Consider the following 26,197-nt stretch of genomic DNA (forward strand, 5'->3'; position numbering starts at 1 on the left):
GGGGGGTCAGAGGGCCTAGGTATAAAAGTCACGGCTCGCCACTGTATGAGACTCATATTGTTTCTCATGTTTTAAAGCAACTGAAAGTATATAGGAATGCCCCTTTAATGAGAACAATATACAAAAAACAACGGTCATGCCAGGGCTTTATTTTGAAAATCATAAAAAGCTTCGTATTTGGAAGTTAATGCTTTGATTTACAAACCAATTAAATCTCCCTTTGGTGAGACTCCAGTCTGAAGTATAGTGTTAAAATGGATACACAAGCTCACCAACAGAGAAGCTATCTCTTTTACTGAATTGGTTCATTGTGAGTCCTGCTCAGATGCAAATGCGGTCCAACAGCCACAGATGGCAAATCAATGCCAACCTTATACTGACTCGCAAACACGACAGAAGGTATAAATCAAGGTGCCGTGCTTTGGATGGTTGCACCCTCTTTGATGCAGGGACCAGGTATGGATTGTGTTACTTTCAGAACCAATACCTCCTCCATTTTCATATTCATTCCTGGAGAATTTATGCTGCTACGTTTACCCGAAGCCTGAGCAAATTAAACTATCCAATCTGAATAAAATTAGCCTGGAAACATCCTTATTAGTTTCAACAACCAAGAGATGAACCAAACCAAACTAGCATGTTTAGGCTTTCGCTTCAATTATGAATGAGTGTGACGGTGGTTCTATTCTCAGCAGCAGCGATTCTAGCTTGGCAGGACACTTGGGTGCAAAGCCAGATGGGGATCATACTTGACTACTTCATTGTGACTCATACTTATGGGGGGTGGGGAAGTGTAGGATCTGTGCAGGGAAGCGATAAACTCTACATGCTCTCCCAGTGAAGCTGGAAGATGAAATAAAGTATCTAGCTTGTTTACGCGCTCCAAAAGCAAAATAAGGGAACTGGAAACGGAAAGGTATTGTGGGAAAGGCCAAGATTAAAGGTCCCATGTCATGCTTTTCCGGTTATTACCTGTCCCCTTGTGTGTTATGAAGGTTTTTATGCATGTAAACGGTGTGCAGAGTCAAAACCCTCAATGTACACCCTGTAGCGAGTAAAACTCTAACACAGAAAATACCTCCCCAAAACGCCTCGTTGAAGATACGTCATTGTCCATTGTTTACTTCCTGGGTATTGTGACGTAGGAATGGCCAGTAGCCGCGCCCAGAGCTATGACGCGATACGGTCATGCGTTACCCGGAACCAAATGGACCAATCCGTGGAGCCGTTACGTTAAGCCTACGCTGATTGGTCCAAATTAACCAATCCACGGACTTCCTCACACACCAACACATCCTCACTCCCAGGTCGGCCTATGTTGACGTTATGTCAAGTCCTGTGTCGGCTTTTTCCAACGCAAGGGGGGGGCCTTAGCGTCCATTTTCAACGCAAGGGGGGGGGGCCCTTAGCGTCCATTTTCAGCTTTCCGGGATGTCCATATGCTTCTATGGATGCTCATGGAAGCACGGCGTTCGTTTGTGTCGGCTGCCCTTAAAGGCAATGTGAGCGTCCATTCTCATTGGATAACTGAGAATTGTACACCCGGAAGTAAGTATTCCCCTTACTGTCGATTGATTTTACAGTGATATCTGCACTACTCATCGACTAAAAAACACCAGATTATCCTTGTTAATTACACAACATTGATTGGTTTAAATTGTGTGTAATGCTTTTGTATTTTTCCCCTTCGATTCGGAGAGACAAATATTTTTTCGGAGTAAAGGATGGCAGAAGACACTACACTACCCAGAATCCCCAGCTATCGTTTGGACTACACCATGTGCTCTGTTTGACAAACCCCGTGATAGTCCTCAAGCTCTGTGATTGGAGAGTGTGCTCCGAGGGTTACGCCGAGCCTCGAACGGCAGACTGTCCAAAACTGGATTTGAACGTGACCACCGCAGACCCATTCTCACAGCGTTTATCAACCTTTTTCTTACTCAATATCAAGCCAGACTTATTGTTTTTACTTCGGCTGTGTGTGCTCAGGATGAGTTTGGCTGTGTTTCGATGTGTATCGCTAAACAAGGAAACCACACCTCCACGGAGCTCAGTGCGATTCACAACGTCCCGACCAATCAGAGCACACTGTGCTCACAGGGAGGGTGGGGGCTGGAGCTATTGGAGCTACAACGAGCTGTTAAAGGCAGAGAGTGAAATTCAGTGAATACACGTAGTTTACAGAGATGCTGTATGAGAAACCAATGTGAGTTTGGAAAATTGCACAATATAAATAGATTCTAGTAGACCTCAACAATGGAATTATGATCAGTGGAAATGGCCATGACATGGGACCCTTAATAGGGGGAAAAGTGTTTTGATGTCCTACCAAATATCACATCCAACCAGATCAAACCAATCCTCAACTCTTACAATTGAGATATCAGCCTTAGGTTGTTTTCATAAATAACAGATACTGTACTGTATATTAAAGGGGACATATCATGCAAACAAAATGCATCCCCTCTGTGTAAAGAGATTCTGAAAGTTTCAGGAAAAAAGATTCGCTCACTTTTTCTCCTGATCCTGACAATGGTGTCTTCACAGGTCTCACTAAAAAATCTATTAGGAAGCTGCAGCTGATTCAGAACGCTGCTGCTCGAGTCCTCACTAACACTAAGAAAGTGGATCACATCACTCCAGTTCTGAAGTCTTTACACTGGCTTCCTGTGTGTCAAAGAATAGATTTCAAAATACTGCTGCTGGTTTATAAAGCACTGAATGGTTTAGGCCCAAAATACATTTCTGACCTCCTGCTAAATTATGAACCATCCAGATCTCTCAGGTCTTCAAGGACTGGTCAGCTTTCTGTCCCCAGAGTCAGAACTAAACATGGTAAAGCAGCGTTCAGTTATTATGCTCCAAATATCTGGAACAAACTCCAGAAACCTGCAGGTCCGCTACAACTCTGACTACTTTTAAATCCAGGCTGAAGACTTTTCTTTTTGTCGCTGCTTTTAATTGAACTATTCATATCTTAGACTGCACTGTAACTTTTATCCATGTACTTTTTTTCTTTTAATGTTTAATTGACTGCACTGTAACTTTTATCCATGTATTTTTTCTTTTAATGTTTATTTTATTAGCTTTTCTTTTTAATGACTGATTTTAAATGCCATTTTCTTAATCTCTTTCATTTTTTGTAAAGCACTTTGAATTGCCTTGTGTTGAAAAGTGCTATATAAATAAACTTGCCTTGCCTTGCCTTGATCTATTTATATAAAAACCTGAAATGAGCTGATCAGATTTTGGCCACTTTATGATGTCATAACGATGTTTTGGCTTGTGTAACCATTAGTCAATAACCAACCAAGGTAACACCCGCCCACCTTATCTCCTGAATCTCCTCCCAGAGCACCATTGTGTTCTTTTTAACCAAATATCTCGCAGAGGGGCGTGGGGAGGGGCTCCTTATTTTGAAACAGGGCTGAAACAGAGGGGATTATGGGATGGCTACAACACTTCAGAGACATGTTTTGTATATATCTGAGACCTATAATATATTGATGAAAAACAGTATAATAGGGGACCTTTAAGTTACAGCTGCACAGTATAACCCATGAGAATTGGAGGACATATGAATCTAATTGTGTATTTTTCCAACTACACAATACAATAACATTTGTTTTAGAACTTCAACAAGGTATGGGTATACACAGGATATATTTGAAGATACTGTAGAAGAAGACAGTAAAGGATTGTGGAGATATGTAAGCAGAAGGACTGACTGCTGATCAAAGAGAACCAGTGGATTATAATATTCCTTATATACAAAGAGTGAAGGAATACACAGGTACATTTTTGACAATATTGTAGAGTTAAATAGACAGCAAAAGTGTATTGACAGTGGACTATTTTCTAAATGCAAGCTCTTAAAGTCCGCTGGTGCAAACAGCTGTTTACTAAATGTAACTTCATCACATGAAATGGAAATAAATAAGCAATAGGTTTCATTCATTTTTAGTCTGTGCTTATATAACTATATATGGTGAACTTGCTGTTCTCCTGAAATGAGCTGTAATAATAGGGAGATGTTGGGTCTGTGTTTGCTGTGTGGTGTGATGTGAGGTATGAACCTGGCTTGTTGTACAGTAATATGAGCTGTGGACATCATGGTGATGCAACACAACAATGCCTCAGGGAAGAAGCAGCAACAGCCACACAAATGTGCTGGTCTATATTCAGTACTGTTACAGGTTTATTGTCTATGTAAATATGTATTTTATGTTTGCATATACATGTGATAAGTCTCAAAAAGTCCCTTTGTTTGCTTTTGGTTGAGTCCATATGGACATGTTCCCAATTCACTTCTTGTTTACTCAGCGAATATGTCCCCCTTAACTTGAAGTGCATCAATAATTCACTGAAAGTTGAAGAGACAAGCCAAAAAAGTGCATGGGCCTGAAGCCAGAGAGGGAGGGGGAAAGGATGCAAATAGAAAACAGACAAATGACAGAAACAACAGCGCGGTCCACATAGTGTGGGCATTGGAGCGGAGCTGAGAGAATGTCACTCAGGTCACAGGGATTTGACGGATGAGCTTTGTTACTGGCTCTGAGTGACCTCGCCTTTCAACCCCTCTCAGCCTCAATGACACAAACAAACAAACACACACCTACATACACATACATAGAACAAGATACCTGGGGGACTTATATGTGTATACTCTGTCAGGAGCAACAGCGCACACACTCTTCTAACCACAAACATGCCCACTCAGTCACATCGTATGGTATGGTGTGACATGCAAGGCAATGACAGGCTTTCCACATCATCAGCTGAGACACAAGCCAAAATTCCTGACCCTACCTGCCCTCCTCACTAAGGTCCTATGGGCATACAAACTCAAATGAAAGGGTAGCAGCACTTGTGTGTGTCTAATGTGTGATAGACTTGACACACTATTCACTCACACATGAAAACAAAACACAGTTTGGTTCTTCATTCGTTACATCTACACTGATTATGTCCATCTGATGAAATGGGGACGAAGTGGACAGCTAGGGGAAAAGGAATAATAGATAAATAGATGCATAGATGGTAGCCTTTTAGATATATGGATTTGTGAATAAAGAGACTCATTTGAAAGTGTTCCCGGTGTTCAAAAATCAATCCTCCTCTCTGTCAGGTAAGCAGGTTAACTCACATTTAACCTGGACTTGTGATCATGGTCCTAAGGGCTACTTCATAAACCAAGCAACTGTGTAAATATAATCAGGCAGTGATGCAAATACAAGAAAGGCATGTCTGTGATGGGACACACAGTCTTTATAATAATTAACACACATCACCTTAGCAAGACCAGTGCAGTCCAAGCATTGTCCAGTGAGCCTAATTAATCACGACTTTGGTTAGCAGCCAACAGAAAGGGCGGACAGCCCCCTTCTGTCTGAAACCTCCACAACACTGCTCCAGAATGAACCCAAATCCAGGGTTAACACAATTACCAGCATGTCCCCCTAACCATACATCCAGCACCACACCACAGGCACTGTAATTGGTGAGCCTCAAATTGCAGGGAAAAATTAGAAAAGCAGTAGAGGGAAAGAGGTGATTAATTTGCTGGAGGAAGAGGTCGATGGCGATGTAAATCACTGCTTGTCAGCGCAATTTAATTTCCCGGATTCCCTCGGCCTTGTCTGCCACGCCAGCCTTGCTCACTGATTGGTTAGCGTCAGGTCTTAGCTGAAGAAGTCAAAGAGTGAAAGGCACCATGCATAGCTTAATTACATCATAGAACCCTGTACAGGAGCGTACTTGTTTGCATGTTTTCCCTGTTTACTGGGGATTGGGGATCAGGAGAACAGAGGACTAAGAACATCTGTAGCAACATCAGCAAAGTCTTGATGAGCTGACCTCAAATGTTATCACATTTAGTTATATTTAATACTTCAGCAGGCATAGTTACGGACTCTCATTATGAGATGAGAATAAAACTGCTCTTCTGATTTGATAGGAACACAAATAGTCATGGAACTGAAGATTTCATCTGGATCCTTATGATAATAAGGCTGCACTCAGTATGAAATTGAAGCACAGTCGAAGTTGATGTGCTCTTCTCTATCAGTAAAAGACACACACAGCATCAAAACACCTTAGTGTTACCATCAAAACAGCTCACCAGGTTTAGACTTCAAACCTCACCTGCTCTATTGACCCTCCAGATAATGCCCTCAAGGAGACTTTGTTTGCATTAAACAACATCAAAATGCCGACTTCAATCTATAATCTAATCCCCTCCTTTTACACCCTGTTTTATTAGCAAGCTCAGCGGTGCAGACAACAGAGATGCTGTTCCTCTTTGTTGCTAAATAAGACCCATTCAGCAAGGTTTACCCACAGGGGTCAAGCATACAATGCAAGCTATTCCTGGAGAGCGATTAGCTCTCAGCCACACCGATGTAAGGTTATGACACTTCCTGTGCTCACCTGAGCATCCACATTCTGCCAATAATTTACACTGAATGTTATTGGCAAACAACCTAAAGTAATAATTGTAACATTATTAACAATAATCTAACGAGAGCATTTTCAACCAGAGCTCAAAAGTACAGAGGATAACGTACATGATGTGTTTTGTTTCTTTGCCTATATTTAGATGAAGACAAATTATTTTTCCGACTCTCTTTTTATACCTGAGTTGCTCTGACTCACATACTGACTATATGTCTTTGATCTGGAGGTGTGTGGCACAGTGGACTAGTGCGTTGGTGTTTGGATCAGGAACACAGATTCAAACCTCTCTGCAGTCAGCATGTCGTTGTGTCCCTGGGCAAGACACTTCACCCCAAATTGCTCCTGTGGGGATTGCCCACAGTATTGAGTATGTTAGTCGCTTTGGATAAAAGCGTCTAACAAGTAACATCAGGGTTTCCCACACATAGACTATACCTGGGCGGGCCGCCCAGGTATATTAACGGCCGCCCAAGTATATTTCGCGACCCATTTAGTTTTTTATTATTTTTTTTCTAAATTTTTTTTTTAATATATATATTTTTTTATTCGTCCGTGACCACGACGCCATCTGCGATCGATTAACTTGTAGACAATGATCCCTCGCTCCCTTGCTCTGATCTCGCCTCCTTCTGGCCTGTTAAGTGGCCTGCCTCACACAGGGTGACTGGCTGTCCACATGATGTGGCCTGCCGACATGGCCACTGTCATACAGATCATAAATCAAAGCCCTTGATTGGTCTCTGTGTGTCATTCAAGCTCGGGATAACCTCAGCTCAGGTGAGGTAAAGGACTCTCTGAGTGTTTAGATAGTTAACTTAGTCTAAGTTCTCAGTGGGTCTCAAACGGTGTGGTCACCATTTATGTAAACACATATTTCCATTTGAGAGGGTAGTGATTGGTCTAATGGATAGTGAGGTGGGCTGAAGATCGGAAGGCTGTGAGTTCAAATCCCGCCAGGAACACCACCACTAGTGTGCCCTTGAGTAAGGCACTTAGCCCTTAGTTACTCCAGGGAGAATGTCCCTGTAATCGGTCATTATAAGTCGCTTTGGATAAAAGCGTCAGCTAAATGAAATGTAATGTGATTAGTAAAATATGCATGAATAAATAAATAAAAAGTTAACTAGGTGAAAAAAGGTAAGATACACTTTTAAAACTTGTTGAGAGAAGACTAGTCTTTGCTGCTGCCTCAAAGAGGAGCAGGGGGAGAGGATGGAGACAGGAGAGGCTGATTCAGGAGCACAGACACACTCACAACTATAAATGAACCAAAACTAAATTAATAAACAAGTTTCAGTGTTTTTTTCATATTGGAAATGGTATGTTATTGGTTATGGCCTTGATTTTATGATTATTGAAATGTATACAGTTCTGTTAAATATAGGTGTTTCCATAGATCTAGTCTCTTTATTTTCCCCTCAAAATGCACCAGATTGATGCATTTAACTCCAAAATAAAAAATAAAATCTTACCGGGGGGGCATGCCCCTGGACCCCCCTAGAGGATTTGAGGTCGACCCCCACTAAAAATCACATGGATAGGTTCCTAAATACATTAATAAATACATTTATTTTTTTAAATAGTAACCCATTTCCATATGTTCATGTGTGGGTAGTAGATTTAAACTATAGGGCTATCATTATGGACCCTGCCTGTACCTGTACCTGTTCGCTCTGCCATCGCGTGAAGGGTCTGCTAACAAGCGACCAACAGAAAGGTTAATGTTGTTGCACGTCACCTCAACCCCCCCCCGCTACCACCACCCCCCAAAGTATATTTCAGATCTGTGGGAAACACTGGCAGTTAATGGACCAGCACCAGAGGCATTCCCATACACACAGGCGTTGGAGCTGTTCTTCATGAAATCCCAGAAGGATGAAGTGCTCTGACAAACAGTGCCATCTTTGCGCAAAATGATTATACCGGAATGAAAAGTCAATAATAATGTTTGTTAAACTTTTTTTTTTTTTTTCGCGCAGCCCCGCCCTTGCCACCACCCGCCCAAGTATATTTCATATCTGTGGGAAACACTGAACATGTCATGTAATATAATGATCTTCTTTTGCATGTGTTAAAAGAAATATCTGAAAGCAATTCTAGAATAGGCTCTTTTTATAACATGATTATACTATTTATTGATAATATATACAGTGCTACCACCATTTACATTCATCACTTTCGGAGAGAGCTACCAGGGTGGTTTTATGAAACAAGTAAGAATATCTTCTCCCAGGTTAGACTGGCAGTAAAGGTTGTGTAGGGCCACTGGAGGCTGGGGAACAAACATTACAGGAGGACAGATGAAATACATGACATGCTAAAAATAATAATAATAATATATATATATACACATTTCCTCTATTGCAAACCTTACTACAAAAGGCAGACAGATAAATATGTGTTGCATTGACAGTGACACGAGCTAATTTGCACCAAAGTCCCAAAGCAATGTCAATGAGGTGGCAATAGACACAAAGACACCCACCCACCCACTCCGACACATACATGCATGTACACACCATAGCTTTTAAGCTCTACACACACATGCATGCACACACTTAAGTAAAAACCCACGCACAAACTCAGGCATGCCGGGAGTCCTAACGACCTGTGCAGTGTGTTTGCGAGGGCGTAAGAGTGTGTTTTGAATTAGGAAGAGGAGAGGCAGAAGATGAACTAACGATGGTTGCTAATAATTACAGATCTGTAGTGTGGAGGAGTTAATGAGGAGCCAAAGCCTCCCATGATGCCCCAGTAATAATGAATGAGAGAGAAAATGGATGGGGGGGGTTGGAAGCTGTCAGTTTGAGAGGCCGCAATGCCCTTTGGTTTCACTGCACTCTGGGCATGTCAACGAGAGAGGAGCCTTCCCAGAGGAGGCTTGTCTCCACACTAATGAAGATGTGACAGCCCTCCAGTTCGTGACTTGCAGAGTGTAGGAAAGAGGAAGAAAGGGGATGAGAAAGACAGACAGCTAATATAAAATGAAAGGCACTGAAAAGGTGAAAGGTTGCAAAGACCTTCAGAAAGAAAGAGACAGTGTCACAGAGAAGCAATAGTGATTAGACTGATAGGTGATGGTTGTAGCGACGTTTCGTATGCTGTGTGTATCAATGGTAACAATTTGACTTGACACTTCAAAGACACATTACATGCTGAAAAAGCCATATTTGGAAAATATATGGTTCCCCCTGGCCCTTAAGATAAAAGTTGAACATTGTAAGTACTCACCAGTGCACTGGTGTAGCTGGGATCAGAAGTGTCGTCCTGTAGGTAGCGAGACAGGCCGAAGTCAGACACTTTACAGACCAGGTTGCTGTTGACCAGAATGTTTCGTGCAGCCAGATCACGGTGAACGTAGTTCATTTCGGAGAGATATTTCATCCCAGCTGAGATCCCACGCATCATCCCTACCAACTGGATCACGGTGAACTGACCATCATTTTGCTAGAGGACAGAGAGAAAAAAAGTTATTTACATAATTGTTTTTGCGCAATTAACATAAATGAGAATAGCTGGGAGATAGAGAGGTGTCAGCAAATGTTAATATTACTGCTTTTTAATGATAATGAACTAATTACATTGGTTCTTTACTGGAGATAGGATGCTGATAACAAATACTAGGCCTGATTGTCCTTATATGTATATGATGAACACAAATATACATACAATTGGATCTTTTCTGCTAGGAAATACCAAATCAAGTGAAAAATAAATTAAATGTTTGTCCTTTTTTCTAATGTATTTTCTTACCAACAAGGCTGCCCAGTGGGAATGTACTTCAATTTAAAGGCTTTGTAGTCTATTATTACTACCAAAGCCAGAGGGTCTATGTTCATAAAGTGGCAAAACAACAAGATGTGCTGTCACATCTGGCATTTACATTTACAAGTAGTCTAATATATCTGATTTCCCAACTGTTGACATTAGAGCTTTTTCTCTAGCAAGTAATTAAGTCCACTTATTTCAGGATACGTTTTTTTTGGCGTCGTATTTTTAATTATTTGTTGTTTACACTCAGCTATTATAAAATCAACATCCTGCACTCTTTAATTGCCCTTTAAATCCTCTTCATAACCAGTAGAAAATTAGACTTCTATTAGATAGGGAAATGGATTCCTGAAGCCAATCTTGCTCATTGCCGGTTTCAGAGCAGTTTTCCATTATAACTTGATGACATCCATCTCTTCAACATCCAAGCATGGCGCCCCTACCCCGGTACGAATGTTTTGAAGAGCAAGCTTTGAACCCTCGAAACACAGTAACAAATAAGAGGGTAAGGGAGATCGATAGGAACACAAGTCGGATGTGGCGGTTAGCAAAGCCAACTTCAAAGAGCCCCTTTAAACCCACCCTAGATCAAAGTGGAATAGAACACCAATCCATGAGATTGAAGAAGGGAAAGAGCGAGTTGAATATTGATTAAGCTGTATGTCCGCTCAATCCCGACTATAAAAGAAAGTGAGGAGTTCATTAAACACTCCAGGCATTTATAGAGAAATTAAAGCTGATAGAGCTAGCTAATGGAAAATTCGAAATTAAGAATGATTGAAATCATGTTCATTGTCATGAAACATATTCTCTGTTGGCACACGACAGATTAAGAAGGCTCATTCTAATTTGTATTAGGAGCAATTCCTAGAATGCACTCCTTTACGGGACTGTTTAACAATTAATTTCCAATTAACTCCTCAGTTTCATAATGGAATAGCTTATATTAGACTTGAGAATATGGCTTCTCATCACCTAATATAACTAGTAGCCTACAAGTATGTTTCTACAAAAATGACTCACCCTGAGGAATGAGTCAAGGGCACCATTCTCCATAAACTCTGTGACTATCATGACCGGTCGGCTCTTTGTGACTACACCCTCCAGACGGATGATGTTGGGATGATCGAACTGGCCCATGATTGAAGCTTCAGCCAGGAAGTCCCGCCTCTGCTTATCCACGTAGCCTGCCTTCAGAGTCTTGATGGCTACATAGATCTCCCTCTTACCAGGCAGCTTCAAACGGCCCTTGTAAACCTCCCCAAATTCACCTAGAGGGGAGATGGAAAGAGGAGCACAGTGGTACCTGTCAAAACCCAGAACTGATAAAGTTTTTTTTGATCAAAAAGTGATCAAACAAAACATTAGTAGAGTTGATGAGATCTAAATCTATTTATTTATTCATCTTATTTACATCTCATGTCCCTTGGCAGAAATGATTGATTTTCATTTATTCTATATCAAGCACCCTGAGTGTTGTCCAATACTCTCTATTGTTGCTACATCATGATATTTTTAACACTGTGGTTCCCCCGACTCACATGATTTAGCTGTACTAAAGGCCGGCCAACTGTTTTCATATCTCCCCCCCCCAAAATAAATAAATAAACAAGTATCTGGTAAATATCTGGATTAATTATCTTCACCTTGGTATCCTGCAGAGACACCACACAGTGAAATCAACAAAACCGGAAATCTTTAATTAGTTAGTCCCCTTGAATATTACCCCATCTCTGTTACTTCCTCACACCTAGCTTGCTGAGTAGGCCACTCGCTATTCCAGGCCCAGAATAATGTTTGTGTTCCAGCCTCTCTACAGTACAAACAAACACATACTGTTATCAGCATGCCCTTCCTGCTGAAAAAAAGGTGTGTCCAGTGAGTCCCAATGAAAATACATGTTGGGGACACAAGTACATGCTAAGATGGAGGTATTTAAGCTTTATAATTTACTTAAAGGTCACCGATTATGCAAAATCCACTTGTTGTAGTATTTTATACATAAACATGAGTCCCTTCTGGGTAAAGAGATTCTGAACGTTTCAGGACAAAAGATTCACTCACTTTTTGTCCTGATCCATTTATATAACAACCTGTCAGATTTTGGCCACTTTATGATGTCATGAAGATTATTTGGCTTGTGTTACCATTAGCCAATAACCAACCAGGGTAGTCCCCCCCCCCCCCCCCCCCCCCTCTTTAAGTAACAGACAGAAAATCAGCACTTTTGAAAAAGGGCTGAAACAGGGTTTATGGGACGCTACAATGAATGATCTGTTTGGTATTTGGAGCCAAACACTTCAGAGACATGTTTTGTATAACTGAGAGCTATAATATATTGATGAAAAACAGTATAATAGGGGACCTTTAAAAGCAATAATCCCCTAATTAGCATTTCATCAATTTGACCAAACATTTTACCGATACATTCAAAAACAAGGAAACAGGGACAGAAAACTAAAAATGTCTCTACCTACTTTACATGCTAGTCATGAAAAAGGGCAAGGTAGATAGATGTCTATGTGATAGAGCAACACTAATAGGCTCCTAAACAGAGAAGCGCAGGGAATAGGCTGCAAGGCTTGAGTTATTTCTAATGACATTGAGTCCCAGGGTAGCTGGCCTATATGCTGCTGGTGCTCTTGACATGGGCCCCAGACATGTTCCCATGTGATGTGGCTGGTAAAAGTGCTGGGCTTTACGACCTTGAACAGATGCAGGTTAAACTTGTTTGCACTCGAGCACACAGATATACACATGTAACATAAATACATAAATATACAGCTACTCACATTAACCTCACATGCACATGTAAGGAAACACACGTTGTTCCATAGCACCCATTCTCCATACCTGCACCGATGACCTCTTCGATTTTGACGGTGGAGACGTCAATCTCTTTGGCGAATTCTCTCACAGCTTCGTTGGGGTCTTCGTAGGTAAAGGGATCGATGTAGATCTTCATCCCCGGGGAGCCTGAGAAGTGGGTCGGGCAGCCCAGTGGGGAGGGGCAGTTAGACATGTCGGCTCGCAAAGAGAGTTCTAGAATAACCAAAGTGCTCAATAAGCTTTTGAGAAGAAGACACTCTTTGTTTTTGTTTCCTTGGCTAATGATGGTATTAATGATTAATGAATGCAATAGCCCTTTAAGTCAGAGCCTAAATCAGTGTGTGACACAGCATCACTTACAATCACAACAGGCACTTAACCATTTAAAGGATAATAACTCCATTTAGTCTATGGTCCGCTTTAGAGACAGGTTCGTGCACTATATTATGCAAATAAATATTAGCAGATAATGCACGCATTAAATAGTGTTATTGGCTTATTACAGGAGCGCCCCTAGTAGAGTAAAGCAATACAATGCAAATGGTGGTTTGATGATTCAGTAGTTGGAGTGAAAAAAAAGAGAGAAAGATGAAGGGATACAGTATATGGAAAGAGTTTATGTGGACAGTTTTATTTTCTTTTTAAACGTGTATTCCTTACGCTAGCTTGTCTTCTTTTTGATAGCTGTAGAAACAATTGTCCCCAAAGCCTTTCCCTATAGGAGCTCATAAAGAGATAAAAACCACTGCGCTATCAACTATTTCTTTTTATGCTGCTCTGCAAAAGATGAATCAGTTCACAGACTGGAGATGTCTGCAAACGGAGGAAGGGGGGGAAAGAGTGTTGAAAAACACTTGTAAACAAATTCAATACCCACTGCCACACGACGGACATTAGGGCGAGCAAGCAGACGTCAAATCATCATTTCTACAGTGACACCCAAGGGCAGCCCTCTTTCTCACAGCCGTTTAGTCAAAACCTTGGCAGCCATGATTGGAATAAACCCATCTCCATCATGTCAATTTGTGCCTGCTTATTTGCATAAGCCACATAGATAGATAGAGGGAGGGGTCTCGAGAGACATGAAGAAGATAAGGTCTGGTCTTGGAGGGATCAAGGTGCCTCACCTCGCTCTTGACTAAAAGCTGATTCTAGTTACTGCACTAATTGCCTTGAACCCTGTCTGTGTGAATGTAATTGCTCATTAGAGATTCCATACAGATTGGATTCAAGTTAATCCATCAGAGGGTTTGGAGCTTTGCATTCCGTAAAGTTGTTATATATACAAGTGTCGCCAAGCTGCTCTCCCAGCAGCACCACTGCTTCTGACTCAAGATCTCTGAAGGGAGCATATACAACAACAAACATATGAGGAAACATGCGCACAAAATCTCATGCACGTACAGCCACGTACACATAGAGTACGTACACCCATTGCTTTCTGATTCACAGTCCAGAGCCCACATTCATATTTAATTTAAAATGCAAACAGTTTATCTCTCTCCCTCCCCGTGGTACAGCCCTCTTAAACTGGACTCATCCTTTTATGGCCATCAGATTAAAAATAGATTCCTTCTTTAATATTTTATATGTCCTTCATTTAAGAGTTTGAAGCAAAAGTATCCCAACGTCAGTTCTATTTTCTACCCAAGATATAAAATAGCAATCCTGTCGGGAGAAAATGCACGGCTGCTGCAATGACTCATGGGACAACACATACTTTACATTTTTCAATTAGATCACCGCATAAGGAATGGATGAAAACTCAATTTGGATTATAAATCTAAACAAATTCCCTAGGCCATGACACAATTGCTAAAAACAGTTAAGGCTATTAAGTTGACCTGAATTATAAATTACAGTTTACTGCACTGCACCATGTTATTTTCACCAATGTCCAACATTTAGCCTGGTATTTGTCTGCCCTGCTCGTTAACTGAATGGCCCTAATGTATCCACAAATCAACTGTAAGGCAGTAATGCGTACTTTAAACTATTACTGGCTATTGGTACAATCAAATTACTGGTTCTACTGCACAGAATTTACATATTGCCTTAGGACAAACAGCAATGTGAAACTGTAGCTTCATAAATGCTTATCTTTTCATCTTTAATGAACAATTTATATATCTATGAATTTTTAACCAAAAACATAATTCCTTCTTATTCCTTTTCCCAGACAATATTCAAATTTAAATATTTTCAATATATAGATAAACTACTTTGAGAAATGAACATACACAATTTCAGGATACTGTACACCTATAGTAAATTCAGTCCCGCTTGTGTCCATCTGAGATGCACACTAATCTCCTCTGTGGCTCTGTGATTATAATGAGCTGAGTGTATTTCCTAAACACAAACTAATTATCCATCGTTTGATGTCAGAAAATCTGTTGTCAGAAACAGCGCAGCTTATTAGCATGGGAATCACAGAGGGGATCTAAACATTGTCTGGGATTAACAGTCACATTGTTACAGATGTGAGTTTTTTTTATCAGGCATTCTGCTAGTCCAGACCTATAGTACAATGTCGCAATATTCTACGGCTTCTTACCAATACTATCTATGCCTCAGCTAATGCGTTGACTTTACATTTATAAATGCAATTGGCAGTGGCACCAAAAATAACTATATACAAATGTATTTGGCATCTAACAATAACCACATGTGGAAAATAGGCCTTCTAATCCTATTCTCATTCAGTGTGAGCAGCAGATGCTGAAGCACAAACAACAGCTGAAGCTACAAAGCAACATACAGGGTTTGAACATTAGTGTTTTAAAGATATGTTGCAAGTCATCTGCAGAGAAGCATTAGGGCATAGAGTTAACATGTAGCGCTTAGAAATGTCTGTCTGTTAATTAGCTGGTGTTGACAGGTTGTTGATGTGTGGAAAAGTGGAAAAAGTGAGAAATTGTATATGCTCTGACGCAGAGAGGTGTGTATGATACGTTGAGATGAACGCTGATGATGCACTGATGTGTACAATTAAAACAAAAATCATCCATGCCACACAAGCAGTCCTTGGTTCATCTGTTGGAATGATGTGTTTGTTCACGCATGGGTCCCTGCCTGTCATGACATCCCACCCACTGGTATAATGTTAGAGGTCTAATTTTCATAACCATGACCACACCACGAAGCACATACTAATTTTACAGTATGAGCACCATCCCTCTTGACACCTGTCACATTAGGTGCTCTGGGAATGAAGAGACATCACCTAACTTGTGTGGCAACAGCTGGAACAGTAAGCAGCTGTTTAAAACCCTGTAACACATTTTTGGAGATTCACCCAAAACAATTGGCTGAGCTGCGCTATTTAATGGTTGCGTTGAATACTGTAATTACAAAACTGCCAATCAAATCTTTAGAGAATAGAAGACAACAATACATCATGGGATGGGAAATTACTTCATGAGGTTTGGCGATGTGAATGTTGACGGGAACAACTTGTGAATAGGATCCCTTAATTATTTTCTGCTTCATATTGCTTATTTGTGATTAGGGCGGCAAGCTTCTCTGATCTTTATTTATTTTCACCACTCATGTTAATTGCATTTTGTTTAACAAAAGATAGCCTGTGACAAAACTTCCTCTGCCCACAGCAGGTTTAACGAGCCCTAGGCTGCCACTGCTGAAGCTTTTTGACACAAAGTAACTGTGCTGAAACGCTTTGCTGGGTCAGGCTCAACAAAACTCTATACCCTCGAGTGAGCCCCTTTTCAAACTGCTAAGTCGGCAGTAGGGCTTTCATTTGTGGTACAAATCTCATACACACCCTTAAGTGTGTATGTGGGCATGTGATGATGCATGATGCATGTGTGATGGAGGTTATGTGTGTGTCCCTTCAGGCTCCTTCCCCTCATCAGGTGGTGCCCGCGGAGTGCTTAAAACATGACTCAATCACAGCATCATACAGCCCTGGGATACGACTGTCAGTCAGTGTCATTGTATTAAATAACCGAAATGTCATTTACAACTACCTCAGGTGAGGATTTGTCTTTTACTGTACCTCACTTATTTTTCATTAATGCAAATACATTATGTAAGAGCCCATGATTCACATACATCCATATGTATTTATTTATATGTATGTAAAAGGCATATAGTTTAGGTATATAAATAATATATATGAAAACTCTCAGAAAAGAGCATTTTTCACCTAGGCAGCGCAACATTCTAAATGTCTCTTTTTGGTATTAGGACATGTAAACAACAATCTCTCAACAAAATATGTATGGTGTATCAAAATACAAATTGATCTTTTTACTTTTCTTTTTTTTTTCGGGTTTGAAATAGGTACAGACAAACAAAACATTTGGGACCGACAAACCACTGGCCTATAGGAGTTATAAGTGTTAGTTTGGACTTACCTCTTCCTGTGCTGTAATGTTGCAACTTGTCACTGTACACAGCCTCCTTGGTGTATGCCCTTTTCCTAAGGGAGCAATGAATATTGAGAGAGAAGAGAGAGAAAGGGAAGAGAGAGATGACAAGATGAAAGGAAGTGTAAACGAGGCCTTATTACTTTTCATGTTTCTCTGTATGGTCTAAAAATGACGTGGCTGAAATTGAATCAGTTGCAGAGGGTTAGCAATGGCAAAATAAGTTTATGAAAATGAGCTGATTTTTAATTAGACCTTGATAGGATCTCTCTGCTTTTCATCTGTCTAGTCTGCCTCAGCATCAAAAGAGCCTGGCCTGCTTCATGAACACTTGCTTAAAGTTGCACACAGCACTGCAGAAAATTCGACTTTCATATATTTAAAGCAGAGCAGCAGTGTGACAAACTGCTGCAAAATTAAATTGCCTTGACTAAAGTTACTTAACATGGCAAAGTAGGAGTTGTTAGGTTCTCCGTGCATGTGTCAACTTAGCTGTCCTTACCATAAAAATGATTGCTATGACTAAATGTGCAGCACGTTTATGTAATGAACTCACATACTGTGTGTTCCAGTTTGACCTGGGGGCTTGGCTAGATCTCTAATGTCTCAAAAACTGTAATGAGTTTCAGTATCAAAGTATTTCAGTACTTTGAAGATACAGTATCTAAATATATGACGGTTGAATAATGCATTAGATGCAAAGTGGTTTTATGTATGGCTAAACTCTGATTAGAAACATTGACAATCCATCACAATGTGATGGAAATCCATTTTCATGCAGCGTTGCCATCTGTCTTTCAATAGTTAATAGCAAATGGGAACGCATGCAGGGATTCTGTATTGGATGGCATGGGGTTAATGTTATTATGTTCCCTATATTTGCTGAGTGCCCCAGGACGCTATATGCTGTTATTACACTAGCAAAGGTGAACTGGATTTGTTCCTATTTTCTTCCTGAGAAATAAATCTTTGAAGCATTAAGAACAACTCAATTAATTTTGTTGACAATTCAATCTGTCATTGAAAAATGTTGCAAATAAGTCATTTAATTACAGCCTTTTCTGCCATGTATTGCAAGAGACAGAAAAAAGTAAAAAGTGGTTACCTGCTGCAAACGATGGAGATAGCGATAAGGGAAACAATAAAGACCACTCCTGCTGCCGCTGACCCTGCAATCAGAGGAAGCTGCTCCCTCAGCTCAGACTTGAAGTCATCTGTGTTACACAAAAAAGCACAAGAACAGACTTTGAGAATAGCTCATACATAGCATAAGGAATAAGAAGAGGCATAGTTGAATGGTTAGACTGGGTGTACTGTTGTACAAAGAAACCATATAGATCTCTCCGTGAGCGGTGCTGACTGAAATCCAGTAAGCTTTAGCAAGACTGGCTGACCTAGAAAGAGACAGAGAGTGACAGAGAAGGATAAGAGTGATGGGGAGAAAGTGAAAGGGGGGCCTCTAAACCTGCTCAGCTGCTATACCTGTCAGAAACAAGCGGACACAAGGTACACCTTGGAATGTTTTTTCTTACGTGTTGAAAGGAAGGCATCTACTGCCAATCACATGTGTAGCCCAAACATGTTTTATAGCTGGGGCAGGCTGGCAGGAGTTCAGAGGACAGCGTACAGCATGGGTCGGCAACAGGCGGCCCATTGTTGGCCCGCCAGCAATAATATTTGACCCGTAATTTTGAGATTAAAAAATAAAATATTATTTTGAGATTTTTTTTTTTTTTTTACAACATAGGACCGACAGTCGCACATCAGGGTTTCCGTTAGCGGCCGATCGATCGGCCCCCGGTCATTATCGGCCGATATTCACTCTTAATAGTTTGATCGGTGCTCTCTATAAAGGCCGATCAGGAGAGCTGGATCTGATCGAGATGGACATACACGCGAGTGAAGTATAACCGGACGCGAGAGAGAGATCAGATCAGCTGCTGAGTCTGACGGAGACACGCAGCCCTGTATAATCACCTGAAGCCCCGCCCACTGTTTAGCAAGCTGCATGAGAAACTGACGGGCTGTCAGGAGAGAGAGAGAGAGAGAGAGAGAGAGAGAGAGAGAGAGAGAGAGAGAGAGAGAGAGGGAAAAGAGAGCATCCGTTTCTCCCGTGTTATTATTCAAAGTTAATGTAAACTTTTGAATAATGTACTTCATCTACTACAAGTAGTTTGTTTGAATGTAATAATTATGTTGTTTGTGGAATCATTTATTGAAAAATGAATCTGAATTTTTTGATCTGTAACGATTATAAACTGAAGCAATATAAAAATGAGCCCCATTAACTGAGTTTTAAACATCAGCATATCCGGTCCTAGTCCGGTGATTACCTGCTAACGGAAACTCTGCTACACAATTCTTATTATTATTATTGAAACATGACCGGTAAGTTTCAAATTTGTCCGGTAAAATAAATTATGTCCCGAAATATCAGCTTACATTCATAATGTCAGCGGAGGGAGGGGAAGCGGCGCTGTGGAAGAGCAGAGTGGCGAGGGAGAGCTGTCATCTTCCCTTTACAAGCTTCAAACATGTATTTATCATGTGATTTTGGAAATAAAAGTTCCATATTCTGAAAGCCAAGACTTTGTTTATTTAAAATCAAACAAAAACACCCGAACCCTGAAAAACTATTTTTTTACGCAAATCCACGTTTATTTTGAAATGAGCCGTTGCGACTTCCGACTGATTTCGATAGAGCGGGTCACATATGGCAAATGTGTGGTTGGGGGGAACCAGGTCAATTAAAGTAGCCTACTTATTTAACTATTAAATACATTGAGTTTGAGTAAAATACTTGGTTACTGATTAATTTAGGTTATAATATATTAAATTGCAAAGCAAAACTGCTGTAATTGATTTATTTTGTCCTTTGATATTTTTTAAAGGTTTTCAACCTGACCTAATGTGTCCTTGAAAAGTTGAAATAAAGAAAAGGAAAAAGGATTCCAGTTGTCCCTCAAGCCTCTCAAATGTGGGCAAACACTCAAATAAATGCCAAAAACCCAGAGAACTTGACAATACTTATCAGAATAAAAGTATGTTAAATAACACTGCTACCTAGTTAATAACTCTACTTTACTCAGTGGAGGCTCATCCATTGAGGAAAGGGAGGACCATCCTCCCTACAATTTCAGAGAAAAATAAACTTTGAAGAGAACAATAAATACACCTCAATTTAAAAGATAAGTCTGTTAAAATACAGATAATATCCCTGGCTTTGGGACTGAAATGGGGCTAGAGAGGACGAGCCTCCCTTTGGGCAGGTCTAGCCAAAGGCTCTGGATTGGGCGAACAGGGGCGCTGCGCCCTCTTACCAAAATCAATTCCTTGAATTAGGCTTTGATTATGTTCTGGCCCGCCATCTTGCGGCTCAGCAAAAAATTGGCCCACGGCCAAACTTACTTGCCTACCCCTGGCGTACAGTATGCCTTCCTAAAAACTCTACACAGCAGAATCCTTAGTTATCTTTGTGTGTGCCTGTATTCCCTCATGTTTTCCAAGACTGTATTTAAAGCATTCAACGATTTTGCATGCTGCAGGCAAATCAGCAGCTTCTAAATCCAATCCCCCGTCTAGAATGGGCCTATTGGATTAAAGTGATAAAGGGAGAATTATGCATCTTCCAAGCAGTGTGAGAGCTGGGATATATGAGGAAACTCAATGTGACAGGTATTGCTCACTCTTTTAACTTGCCCATTTATCAAGTGTGTTTCAAGTGTGAACAGTGTGAATGATGTTCCGGCTTCTCAAGCTTCCAGGCAGTCTTCCTGTTTTATTATGATGCATATCAGGCATGAAAAGTCCAGATAAATCTCCCCTTCACCCATATGAGAATGGAGTGTTTCTGTGACAGACAGAAATCATGCAGCTACCTGTTTTTGTCGCAAATAGGCTCCTATTACAATTAGTTATTTAGTGTGGCCTCAGTTTATTGGAAAACTGGAGAACTCTGACATCATTAACCATACTGATGGACCAATCAGTTATCTTTCATCATACCTGCCGATCAAGTCTACACTGCTTGCGAGTATGTGTGTTTCTGTGTGTAGAACACATGCATTTCCTAACATTCGGTCTATATGCTGTAAAATGTATTATCTCTTCGATTTACACACGGCATCTATTGCACGTCTGTCCGTCCTGGGAGAGGGATCCCTCCTCTGTTGCTCTCCCTGAGGTTTCTCCCATTCTTTCCCCTCAAACTGTGGGTTTTTCTCTGGAAGTTTTTCCTTGTACGATGTGGTCTAAGGATAGAGGGTGTCGTTTTTTCTCATACTGATATTCTGAACAATCTGTGCTGTTGTATTTGCTGTAAAGTGTCTCTACTGTAGGCTATTTTTATTATATGTACAGCACTTTGGCTCGACCAAAAATCGTTTATAAATGTGCTATATAAATAAAACTTGATTTGATTTGATTTGAGAGGTGCAAAAAGACATCTTATGGAGGTGTATGAAAACGTGCCGAAAGGGTGACAAAGGGGATTATATGTTTTAAGAAAAGATATGGAGGGAGCACAACAGTTTGCTGGTGTCATGAGGAGACAGTCGAGTAGTGTGACAGGGGGGGGAGAGAAAACTGGCAGGAGGGGCAGGAGGTAGAGCCGTGGGTATTATTGTCAGCGGTTCTCCAGAGTCTGCTGCTAATTGTCTTGATGAATATCGTGCTATATGGAAGCGAGCCAACAGATGAACCGCAAACAGTGATTGCTTGAACGGGAGGGCATGGAAACACGCACAAGTGTTTGAGGGAGAGATCATTTGTTACCGTCAGGGTGATTCAAAGGTACCCTACATCTGCTCTGCGCAGTTAAAGAGTCACAAAGATCACCTTCATCACCATTATTATCCTTTCTATCTTCTCCTCCCTCAAGATCATCAGCATCCTATTCATTATTATCATCTTAATTAACGCAATACAAGAAGTCAAATGTCACTCCTGTCTTTGATACATTACTCACACATTACATTATGAGCTATGGCCACACCTGGAATGTAGGCTAGCAGTCCAGCAGGGAACAACGAGGCAGCACTTGTAATTGCAAATCTTGTAATTGCTATCCATTCAAATGTTTAATTAATCCAGATTGAATCGTGTTAATCGTGTGTATTTTAGAACACATTTTATTGCCTGGAAAGTCTATGAAAAAACACTACACAAAGAAGGGCTATTTACTGTCACCAGCCCAGCACACACATTTTCTTACACTAATAAACTTAGTTCCGCAGCATTGCCAGTGCAGCAGGTGTTGCAGCTTCTCTTCAGCCACTTCCCTTTCCAACAATCCAGCCCCCCCATGGCAGAAAAATTAATCTCATCAACTACTAATCACAGCTATGCATTCTGGGACGACTCTCCAGCAACAGAAGGCTGGGTGAAAAACCAATTAGCTAAGCATTATGGATCAAGCACAGTTAGTTGCACAAACAAAAGACACTCAGCGTTCTACATATTCAAAGCACCCACATACAAACCTGACCGTGAAGGAAATTAATCTAGCTGTAGAAATAGAAGTGCAATCAAACATTACGGTTCCCCTCTATCTCACCTATGAATAATAATGCAACAACAGACAAAGAGCGACAATAGTGTCAAAAAGAGTTTGTGTGTGAGTGTGTGCGTGTGAGACAGAAAGAGAGAGACACACAGAGAGCTGTTTCTCCTGGCTCGTGGATCCTTACCATCTGTGAGGGTTTGGAAGCACATCTTGCTGCTGTATTTGCCAAAGCCAGCCACAGTCCGTGCTCGCACCTGTACGACGTAGACTGTACCCGGCCTGAGGCCCTCCACACGTGCAGTGTTAGTTTGGCTCCGCAGGATGGTGGAGTTCATCTCTGCATGGTCCTGAAAAGAGCAACAAACACACAGAGAGCAGGTTAGAGATGAGTTACAGGGAAGACGTCAGCTGGAAAGTGTTTACCCACAAAGTTAAAAAATAACACACAGGCAAAACAAGTGTAGTTTGACAGTGAGGAAACAAACAGACTTACCAAGCATTGTATATTTGGGAAAATAGCACGGAGAAAGTGGACCAAAGCTGGATGAAATCAGTTTAGGCTGTATATTGTAAACCAGCGATATAGGAAGTGCTGTTTTCAAAAAACAACATTGACAGAAGATGTATGAAAACAGTAGATAGCATAGAAAAATAGGGTTAGGGTTAGGAAGATAAAGAAGGGTACTGAAGCTCTCTTACCTCTTAAGCACTGGGGGGGGCAACGTAATTTACAGTTTTTTACTATGTTCAATCTGAATTTTCTTTAAAATAAAAAACATCTACTGTATATTGATTCTGACTTTTCTAACCCTAACCCTTTTAGAAGGGAAGATATGGTCCTTTGTTCTGGGAATGTGATTTTCGAGCCTGAGACCTGAAAAACAGCCTCAGGGTTGAACAGGTTAAAAATGATGTCTTAAGGGCCAATTTAAATATCAAACAGTAATATGTTTTTGCTTTCGGTTTTTAATAAGGCTTTGGTCAGTTTGAGCTTCTAACACTGCAGCAGGCATATACCCATGAAAACACAAGCACACCACTCACAAACACTGGCACACATACATAATGTGGTAATTAAAAGGAATCATTTATTTTTAACTACAAAGAACAACGGCTACTTCGGACCAGTAATAGAATATTGTCTCTTCAGATGTGCTGTATGGCAGTTTAATCGAGTGGCCCATGGTGGTGGTGGGGTTATGTTATGGGCAGGCGTATGTTATGGACGACGAACACAGGCCACTCGATTCACAACATTACCCTAACCCTACCCCTCACACCAGATACTGACTGGTTTTCGGACCCCCCCAGACCCCCCCCAATAAAGCAAAACTGCACGTTTCAGAGTGGCCTTTTATTGTGGCCAGCCTAAGGCACACCTGTGCAATAATCATGCTGTCTAATCAGCATCTTGATATGCCACACCTGTGAGGTGGGATGGATTATCTTGGCAAAGGAGAAGTGCTCACTATCACAGATTTTTTCAGATTTGTGAACAATATTTGAGAGAAATGGTTATTTTGTGTATATAGAAAATGTTTTAGATCTTTGAGTTCATCTCATGAAAAATGGGAGCAAAAACAAAAGTGTTGCGTTTATATTTTTGTTCAGTGTATGTTCGGATCCTGGAAGTTAACAAGCATGTTTGTATGTAGGCATACATTATGGTCATTCATCATGTAAAATACTGTGTAGGACATGCCGTCCTGATCATACATCTCTTTCTATCTTTTCCAGGCTTAAGTCTGCAGTAACGTTTGTGGCTTGCTGGAGGTATCTGATAGGGGGGGATCAGCAATTACTTAGGTCTGTCACCTTCCCCAACCCAGAGTGAATATGACAGCCAGACAATAAGACTGCACCTACACTACACCCACCACTGCAGGCTGCTGATAGCTAGATGCAGACACACTGTTGTGTCAGTTGAAAGTGGGGGGGCGCAATTCCCTGTGTCAGTAGAAATGTGTAAATGGAGACAGGTTGTTTTTATTACACTTGGTAAATACACTAATAATACATGTTTGACTGCTCTGAGGAAATATGAATAAAAAATCTAAGCTGACAACAGTGTGGAGTGGGAAAGATAGATAGACAAAGAGGAAGCAAGGGGCAGGGGGGTGACGAGGAGGAGGAGAAAGATGATGGCAGGAAGCGATAAGAAACTCGAGGCAGAAGCAACCCACATCGAAATCATTATCCAATCTGATTGGTGTAATTGAATCATTCCGGTTGCTCCGTCATTGAGCAGACGGAGCAACCCCACATAATGATTTGTGCAATCACATTAGCTCTTATTGGACACTCTGGGCTTGATGAAGACAAATGTTTGTGCTTGGGATGGGAGAGCATCGCATCAACATTCTTACATTCGGCTTCGGAGAGGAAAAATATGTTTATAAACAGAAAGCTAGATGTAACTTGGTTAGAGAGTTTAATCATCTCGCAGACCTTTTGTCCATTAGATCCCACAATCTGTCACCTCTTTGCTGTGCTGCATACAAATACAATTGTGAATTTAGAATTGAAAAGAGGCAGCTTGTACATTTGAAAGTGATGCAAAAGACATGAAACCCCATGAGACACTGGAGCCACCTATTCATCTGGTATAAGACATGGTTGAGTGCACACGGACCACTTGGGGTCAAGAATTGCCTTCTCCTTCTATCAGTCTTTCCTGAATTTCTCCGGACCACACCCCCATCTGTTGAGTTTGAATGGAGGACAGGTGAGCAGACAGATGGCAAACCGCCCATGGGGGAGAATCCCTTGAGGGAGCACCAGCTAGGAATGGCCCTTTCATGCTGCCAGTCAAAGAGGGATTATGTGCAAGACACACACACTCACACACATCTGCCACTTAAAAATGAGCTGGCATTTGGCCCTCCTGCGAGCTAGGGGATAGCCAATAAAATGCCATGCCAGGAGGGACTTCCAACCACGAGAGGTCCTCTCCTGCTGCCAGTCAAATGGGGATTATGAGGGCCACACCCTAACTCGCTAAATAAAGAGAGTGTTGCAGGTGGGAAGGCAGATGGCAGAACAGCCAATCAAAAGCATTGCCAGAGGTGACAGACAGGATGTACCACGTGGAGTTTGTTTTTGGCAGCATTCAGTAAAATCCCGGGGACAAACTTTGCAAGATTGTTACACAACTTGTACATTGGTTTCTCTCTCAATATGTGTACTACATTACATTACATTACATTGCATTTAGCTGACACTTTTATCCAAAGCGACTTACAATAAG

The 26,197-nt window shown here is 41.0% G+C and overlaps 1 protein-coding gene across 3 annotated transcripts in view; it reads right to left on the bottom strand.

Moving 5' to 3' along the window:
* Positions 1–26,197, bottom strand: part of LOC117552565 (ephrin type-B receptor 1-B) — a 170,548-nt gene that overhangs the window by 18,497 nt on the left and 125,854 nt on the right. For 2 of the 3 annotated variants that reach the window (XM_034226142.1, XM_034226140.1), the window contains 6 exons: positions 23,135–23,297; positions 18,553–18,661; positions 17,436–17,500; positions 13,081–13,269; positions 11,251–11,498; positions 9,688–9,903 (listed from right to left, as the gene is read on the bottom strand). In XM_034226142.1, the coding sequence (XP_034082033.1) occupies positions 9,688–9,903; positions 11,251–11,498; positions 13,081–13,269; positions 17,436–17,500; positions 18,553–18,661; positions 23,135–23,297 (990 nt within the window). The remainder of the gene's footprint in view (positions 1–9,687; positions 9,904–11,250; positions 11,499–13,080; positions 13,270–17,435; positions 17,501–18,552; positions 18,662–23,134; positions 23,298–26,197) is intronic. The other variant, XM_034226141.1, reaches the window with a different exon arrangement.

Source organism: Gymnodraco acuticeps, unplaced genomic scaffold (genome assembly GCF_902827175.1).
Source record: "Gymnodraco acuticeps unplaced genomic scaffold, fGymAcu1.1, whole genome shotgun sequence".
Classification (NCBI taxonomy): Eukaryota; Metazoa; Chordata; class Actinopteri; order Perciformes; family Bathydraconidae; genus Gymnodraco; species Gymnodraco acuticeps.